Genomic DNA, 9,570 nt, shown 5'->3' with positions numbered 1-9,570 from the left:
TATTTTATATATATATAAATAATATGAAATATGTATATATATTTTATATATAATAGTATTTTATATAATTAATATATATATATATATACATTAAAAATTTTAATTATGTGTATGTAATATATATATATATTATATATATATATATATAAAATAAATTTTAAACATATATATATATATATATATATATAAATTTAAAAATAGTAAATATATATATTATAATATTTTAAAATATTATTAATTATAATAAATATATTATATTATATATATATATATATATATTTATATATATATAAAATTTTTATTTATTTTTATATATATATTATATATAAAAATATATATAATTAATATATAATATGTATAAATATATAATAATATTAATAATTTTATATTATATATATATATATATATAATAATATGTATAATATATTATATAATATATTGTATAATTTTATAAAATATTAATTTTTATAAAATATATAATATGTATGTATATTATATATATAATATGTAGTATATATATATAAATATTAAAAATTTTTTTAAAAATTATATATTTTATAATATTAATATAATATTAAATGTATTATATATAATATATAATATGTATAATATATATGTATATATAATTTTATTAATTAATATATTATATATATTATAAAGGGGATTATAATATATATATATTATATATAATGATATATATATATAAAATATATTTTTTATATATATATATGTAAAAAAATTATATATTAAATATATTATATATAATATAAAAATTATATATAAATAATAATTTGTTAAAATATATTTTATATAATATATTAATTTTATATAAAAATATATATATTAATTAAATTAAAATATATATATATAAATATATATATAATATAATTATATTAATATAAAATATATATATATAATATATTATAATTTTTATATATTTTTATATATTATATATATTTTATTTTATATAATAATTTAAAATATAATATTATATATATATATATATATATATATATATATATAATATAAATATAATATAATTTTTATTATATATATATATAAATATATTATATAAATATATATATATTTTATATAATAAAATATTTATAATATATATTTAAAATATATAAAAATTATATATATATATATAAATTATTTTTATATATATATGGTTATATATATATATTATTAATATATATATATGTATATATATATTTGTTTTTATATATATTTTATAAAATTTTTAGAATAAATGTATATATTATAAAAAATTTTAAAAATATATTAAAATTATATTATAATATATATATTATTATATATATATATATATACTATTATACTATACATTATTATTAAATTTTATATATTAATTATATATATATACATATAAATTATAAATATAATATTAATTATATTTATTTTTATATATTTTATTTATATAATAAATAATATATTATATATATATACAATATATGTATAATAATATAAAATATATTTTAATTATATTATATATATATATATATATATTATATATAAAATAATTAAAATATATATATAGTATATATATAATATGTATATATATATTATATATAAATTTTAAAAATTTTTTTTTTTAAAAAAAAAAGAAATAAAATATATGGTATAAATGTTGGGGTTGTATATATATATATATAATTTATATAAATATATATTATAATATATTATATATATATAATTTTAAAATATAATATATATTATATATATATATTTATTATTTTATATATATAAATTATATAATATATATATAAAATCTATTATATATATATTTTATATATATGTATAAAAAAACTTTTATTTTTAATTTTTTTTAAAAATTTTAAAATTTTAATATTATATTAATATAAATTTTATATATATATATGTTATCTTTTATATGTATAAAAATTATAATATGTTTAATTAATAATATATATTATATAATTTTATATTATAAATATATATATTATATTATTATATATAAGATATATATATATTTAAAAATTTTAAATATTTTTTATATAAAATTAAATATATGTATTTATAATATTATATATATATATATTTAAAATATATATATATAAAATAATAATTTTTATATATAATAAATATATATAATATATATGAAGTAAAAATTTTAATATATATATAATAATATAATATATTATTTTAATATAATATATATTATATGATATTATATAATTATATATTAATATTGTTTTATATTTATATATAATATATTATATTTGTATATATAATATATGTATATAAGTATAATTATATATATATTATGAAATATTTTAGATATTATATATGTAATATATAAGATATATATGATATTATATATATTATATATATAAAATATATTATATATATATATATAATTAAAAAAAATTTTTTATATATTTTAAATATAATTTTATAAAATAAAAAATAATAAAAATTTATATAATTAATTATATAAATTTTATATTTAATTATAATATTTATAAGTTATAATAAATATTATTAATTAAAATAATTTAATATAATAATTTGAATTTATTTTTTTAAAAATTTTAAATTTTATTTTAAAATTTTTATATATTAATTAAATTTTTTTTAAAAATAAAAAAAATGTATATTAAATTTTTTATACAAAAAATTTTAAAAATTTAGTTTTTAATTATTTTAAATTAAAATTTTTGGAAATTAAAAATTTTAAATTTTTTTTTTTTTTTTTTTTTTTTTTTTTTTTTTTTTTTTTTTTTTTTTTTTTTTTTTTTTTTTTTATATTATGATCCAAAATTAGATATGAATGTTTCTGTAATGATAATGTGTCCTTCCCCCTCCCCCTTCTTTCTGTGCCGCCCAAAAGGGTCATGATGACCTTGGGATGGTGGAGGCATCGATGTTACAGAGTGACCCCAGTGTGATGATGGACTTCGTAGGGGAGGATGACGAAGCACTATCCACGGCGTTCTCCAACACCTTCACCAACGCCTCCTCCACCACAACTCCCTCCTCATCGCGGACTCCGGTGTCTTCAACATCATCCTTCTCCACGACGTCTTCCTATTCCTCATCACCTTCCTTCTCCTCGTCAACCTCTTCCGCCCCCTTCAACACCCATGCCTCCAGCCAAGGGGACGGCAGAGGTGGGGGAGTGTTGGAGCTAACGGGCCACCAGAACCCACTTCCATCGCCCTTACTGCTTACACACCACCAGCACCCTATTCATCCCTCGCAGCACCTCCATACGCCACACCCCATTCTGCACCATAGCCATCACCAGCACCAACGCAGCCAACCTCCACAGTCCAGCCAGCAACAGCACGTGCCACAAAATTACTACCATCATGAACCAGTAAGTCCTGGGAAAGGAGAATCTGCAATTTACAGTCAGGATAAATGATAATTGAGTTCAAGAAGAGAGACTGTAATGTTAAATAAGACTGAAATTTGCTAGTGAGTTGTAGTTTAATTTCTTTAAAAAGATCTATTACAATTCTTGTGAGATCCAAAGGAATGTTATAAATTTTTTCATGTTTTTTGTTTCAGGTTCCTTTGTCCCCTGGGAGACCACAGGGTGGAGGCTATTCCATTGGAGGAGGCTTCACACCTTATATGTCTTCTTCGCAGCTTCCTCCGCCTCATCCTACCTCTATGCATGAAGCTCACCACCAGTTCCTACCATCCGTTAAATCAGAGGCTTCTGGGGGAGAGTCCTATAACCGTAGCCTGAAACCTGAACCTCAAGATGACTTCCTAGATCCAATGGACTCTCACCTGGAGCCTTCACCCACCCCAGCGCCTTCTTCTGCCATATCATATAATTCGCATCCTTCCACCTCCATTATAGGGAGAGGGGTTGCAATTCCTTATTCTCACCATGGCGCTCCTCCTACTGCTTCTCCAAGCACTATGCCTGCTATGGAGAGCAATGGTGCGCCCTCGCCAGCATCTCAGTATATGTATCCCTCGCACCCCAACACTCCATACCTCCTAGAACTGGCTCCTTTACCTTCACGGCAACAACAACAACAACAGCAACAACAACAACAACAACAACAGCAACAACAGCAGCAACAGCAACAACAGCAGCAGCAGCAGCAGCAGCAGCAGCAGCAGCAGCAGCAACACCAACAGCAACACCAACAGCAGCAGCAGCAGCAGCAGCAGCACCAACAGCAGCAGCAGCATAGTCAGCAGCAAGGCCCACCAGTGACTCACACAAATGGCGTTGCAGGCTATGCTGGAAGCTTGTCTGATGGAAGATCTTTAGGCCTTGGATACTATGAACCCTCACAGTTAACTCAGGAAGATGTGCGGCTAGTCTCTTCTCAGCCAACTCACATGTTATATGTGCCAGCCAACCAGCATAATATTAAAGGCAGGGGAAAGGTAAGTTCTGTGTTAGTTCATATGTTCATGAGTTGTGGGATATATCATGGGCTGTATCACTGACAGGTATATATATATGAGCCTCATCCTGTTTGGTTCTTTTTAGTTAATCCCTTAGATCTGGATGGTTCACTGTCCAAGGTGGCCCAAAATATAGACATTAGCTTAATTGAGCGGCCACTCTGACGGGTGTGTAGCTCATAGGCCAGGTGCACTAGAACATTTGTGTGCAGTGACAAGAGTCCATGCCTCCTTTTGCCACTTTAATTTACTTTGTCCAGATGGTAATACACTGTTTTCCTTGCACAGAATCCATATCATCTCTCTAAGTAGTTCATAATATAATAATATTCAATTTGCTGTAATACAGTCTGTGCTGCCAGTCACAGTGGACATGAATAGGATCCTGAGTTTGGAAATATTGTTCACTCCAGAGCCAGCACTCTTCCAGTCCTAGCTCATGGATTGTACATTCCACACTTTTTTATCAATAGAAATAATGCAAAAGGACCCTTTCTAAATGTCCAGCGAGTCTAATTACCCTCCATGAGTTTTGTATACTCATCGTGAGTCATTACCATCCCCCCAGCCTTCAGCTGAAATTCGCATGATAGCAAATTCCTGTCATTTTGGCCCTCAGCCAAATATTCCCATGATGGCATATTAATGTCACCTGCCCCACAAGTCAGATTTTTTTTTCATGGCATGATGGTCATGTCATCCAGATCATGGGGTTAACATGATAAGAAAAGGAGTTAAATATATTGAGGTCTTGACATTTTTGTGCTAAATTTGACACAAAATATATATTTAAAATTCTGCAAACAATAATTTTGCCCTGTTTTTCAGATGAACCGGAAAAAATCCTCTCCATCACCATTACTAGATGGTGAAGACAATTTATTAGGGAATAAGCAACTTGGAGAAGAAAACAATGACTCTGATGAAGATAACCTTGTGATTGATACGAGGTAAAGACTGGGTTCAGTTGTTTTGATGTGTCCATAAAAATTAGATTTTATAGTATATAATTTTCTGAAGCTGTCAAAGATTTATTATTCTCAAAGATGTAATGTACACAAAATCTCTTTAAGATGAGCAGTAAGAAGTATATAATAAATACCCCAGTTTAGCTATGTATTACCTTACATGCAGTTGCAAATAACCTGACTTAAGGTATTGAAACTTTGGGTATTCATGGAATGTGAAATGAAACTATTCTTTAATCTGACAGTTTTCTGATTTCAAGAATGCTAGAGTAGATAAATTCAGTTTTGTGAGTTTAATTTAACCCACTGGCCATGCTTACATGTATTTGTATTTTTTTTTTTTTTTTTCAGTAATGCTAATATTATTGCACACAGATAGCTCCACAAATGCTGAGCCACCAAGGAGTCAGTTATTAGGAACTAAATGACCTTGACTGATTTACCATTTCTTGAATTTCCAGGAAATAAGTTTTTTCCAATGCTAGTAGTAATTGATATTATAATTAACTTTATAATTATGATGAAGTTATTAGGACTAGTCATTGACTCCTTAGGGATTAAACACCTGTATGGCCAGTTATATGTAAATACATTTAATAAACTAAAATCACAGTGGACATGGGATGTATATCATGCCATGTATTAGAATATATGGCAATATATGTTGGGTCATTTGTATCATATTACTTGAGCAGAAAATCAGAATAAAGATATAATTCATCAATAATAACTTGCATATGCCAACAGCAGTGTCTCAGGGGAAGGGTTCGAGTGTGGAGAGTGTGGTTTAGTGTGTCGGACCAGAGGAGGACTCCGCAAGCACCTCACAACGGAGCACCTACCAGATGAACCAGAGCCTGCGGAAACCATCCCCAAGCAGTATTCATGCACGATGCCCCTGTGTCACTTCAGCACCACAAAGAGGGATGCATATGACCTCCATATAGCCAGCCACATTGCTGATGGCTGGACACCAACAGGAAAGAAGAGACACAACAAGAATCCACTACAGAGACACAGGTTAGCTTAGTAGGCATTTTTGAAAAATATGTTCAGTTATTAACCCATTGCCAACAGGTGATTTCCTGATACGCAAATGCCCTCTACCAGGTTGTATTCATAGTGGCTGTGTCCCACTGCTGGGGGCTCGTGTCATCACTCTAGTGTGCTTGGCATGACTATACATGCCCCTGGAAAAGCGTATTGGCTCACCATTGTATGTATGCACATGCCACCTGGAATATAGTCCAGACATGCCATGGCATGTGTGTACATGCCACCCAGTTGCTTAAAGGTTAAAGTAATGATTAAATAGATGAAAAGACACTTTTAGAGCCAGATTTAGCAGAGCTTGGGATTTTATAAGATTTTAATCTCTGATCTGGGTGCTTCACTGTCTGTACATGGCCCAAAATCAGGGCAATAGGCTTACTTGTGGGGTCGCTTTCATAGATGTGTTAATTGTAGGCTAGATGCACACACTCATGTCCAATGTCAAGACTCCTTGCCTCTCCTTTGCAGTGTTATCTCTTTTTCTACTTGAGCCTTTTTTTTGCTGTTTTTTTTTTACCATTTTCCAATGTCCAATTTTGTCATAAAGGCTTTATCCAGATGGTAATAGACTGTTTTCCTTGCACATACTCTCTATCAATTCTCTAGGTTGTCCATAGCACAGTGCAATAATAATAACAATGAGTAACATTTGGTATCTCTTTTTTTTGTTTGTTTTGTTTTTGTAATTACAAATTTTTCTGTAATATATCTTGTGCCTCTGGCCATGACAGGCTGGAATAGGATCCTGAACATAGAAATAGTGTCCTCCTGTGTGGTATACTTCCAGGCATGGCTAGCAGATGATACCTTCCACACTCGTTTACTGATGAGAATAATGCAAGAGCCCCTTCCTAAATGCCCACTAAGTCTGATCACCCTTTAAGAGCTTCGTGCAGTCATGGCAAATCATTCTGTCACCCCAACCTTTAGCCAAAATTCTCACTGTGCCATGTTCTTGTCACTCCATGCCTCTGCCAACTTTTCCGTGATAGCATTTCCAAAGAGTTAATGTCAACTCCTAGACAGTATAAGTGTGTACCAGTGCATGGTTGTTAAGGGGACTGTTCCTGAGAAGCAAGGGTCAGAGGAGTCATTTGGAGTTAGTTAACTTTGGGTATTCAGACATGAAGCTAACCTCCTTATGATTGTTAGAGCTCACCTCTGGATCTCTTGGTGTAACAAATTAATGGGCAAATATCTAAACTCTACAAAATGTTTATCTATTGACAACAATAATTCTGATGGTCATGCCAATAGTTTTGTTTTACAGTACTATAAATAATTTATATATATATATATATATATATATATATATATATATATATATATATATATATATATAATATATATATATATATATTTATATATATATATATATATATATATATATAAAATATATTTTGTAAAATAAAATATACATTTATAGAATGTATCAAATCTTCAAATCATAGTATGTTGAATTGGCTTCACTCTGGCCTTTAGTACCATCCAGCATCTACAGTTGTGCCCCAGAATTGTTCATTTTAATTCAAAAGAGCATTAGAGTATGAAAGATGTGTTGTTGGAAGAATTTCAGTTTACTACGGTGCCTTTCATCTGAAATCAAACTTTTGTGTAGAGTTGAAATAGTTGTAGAATATTTTCACATTCTTTTCCAGCTGTGAATAGTATGGCAGACCCTAAGAAAGAAGAAAAAAGGCAAAAAAGATTTCAACATTTTGTGGCTAATTCTTACCTTAATCCAATGCCGCTGGAATAATGTAGTGTTCACTGTCGTATTGTTTTGTGAAATGTTTCTACAGATAGATGGCATCACAAGTGCTTAGCCACCAAGGGATCCATTAATATCACCTTTGAGTTTATGGCAAAAATGTTTTTATTACAAATATTATCAATATCAATGCTGTTCTTTTGTTCTTTTCTCTCGAGTGAAGTCATGTTTATTATTGATAGTACTAATAACAATAAAAGATGATAGATAATATTTCCAGAAAGATATGAGATATGTAGTAATTAGCTCATTGGTTACTTACGTATTTATAGAGCCATCTATTTGTAAAGACCATTAACCCCGTGGATGTGGATGATGTGACCATCACAGCATGAAAAAATCTGGGTTGATGGGTGGGTGATGTGAACATCACGTCATGAGAAAGTCTGTCTATAGGCCGGGTGATGCAAACATGCCATTGTGCGTGTTTTGGCAGAAGGCTGAGGTGATGGAAAAGACTCGCCACGAGTGCACAAACCTATTGAGAGGTTTATTTTGCTCATTTGGTGATTTTGCATTATTCCCATTGATGTATGAGTATGGAATGTAATGTCTGTGAGCAGTGACTGGATGAGCGCCGTCTCCATGGGAGATGCTATTTCTATGCTCAGCATCATATTCCTGGTGCCATGAGCAGTGATACAGGTTGTATTACAGAAAATTCAATATTAAGAAAAAACAAAAAGCAAAAATAACATAGTTTTATTTTTCTTGCACTGAGTTGTATACTATCTTGAGAGATGATTGGAGTCGGTGCAAAGGAAGATAACTATTACCATCTGGGTAATGTAAATCAAATGGCAAATATGGACATTGAAAAATGGCCAAACAGCAAAAAATGCTTATACATAATAAAGAGTAAATAACCTTGCAAATAGTAGGCATGGGTCTTGTCACCGCACACATGTGTTACAGCCACCCAGCAGAGTGGCTGCTCTTGTAAGCCTAATGCCTGGATTTTTTGTGATTTGATTGCCTTAAAGCAACCAGATCCAATGGGTTAATAAAATAAACTCACTGTGGGTTTGGCATGTACTAGGATGAAACTCCTATCACACTAGTGCTTTTTCTATGAAGTTTTGTGTTTCTGCATGAATTTGTATACTTTACATAACTATATTTCTCTTAACATAATGTGATATATATGAGAATGCTTGTGTGATTCCTGAGACCTCACTCGATGTTAGTTCACATTGGCTTTATGTTTGCTATCTTAACAGTGGTACTCTGTTAATTCGATTACTTCAGACCATTTACATGTGAAAAGTTAAAATTTATGGAAAAAAATGTTAATGTAATAACACCTTTATGGGTAAAAATTATATATGAAAAGAAGCTCAATGTTATACTTTCCAACAT

General features: G+C 28.9%; 1 protein-coding gene across 1 annotated transcript in view; it reads left to right on the top strand.

The window, feature by feature from the left end:
- The window catches only part of LOC119596948 (probable serine/threonine-protein kinase DDB_G0267686), a gene marked incomplete in the record, with an annotated part of 22,718 nt that overhangs the window by 5,625 nt on the left and 7,523 nt on the right, over positions 1–9,570 (top strand). The window contains 4 exon segments of the mRNA XM_037946337.1: positions 2,873–3,361; positions 3,556–4,398; positions 5,248–5,369; positions 6,135–6,407. Of these exon segments, the coding sequence (XP_037802265.1) occupies positions 2,873–3,361; positions 3,556–4,398; positions 5,248–5,369; positions 6,135–6,407 (1,727 nt within the window).

Source organism: Penaeus monodon, chromosome 38 (genome assembly GCF_015228065.2).
Source record: "Penaeus monodon isolate SGIC_2016 chromosome 38, NSTDA_Pmon_1, whole genome shotgun sequence".
Classification (NCBI taxonomy): Eukaryota; Metazoa; Arthropoda; class Malacostraca; order Decapoda; family Penaeidae; genus Penaeus; species Penaeus monodon.
This window is presented reverse-complemented; position numbering and strand designations above follow the sequence as displayed.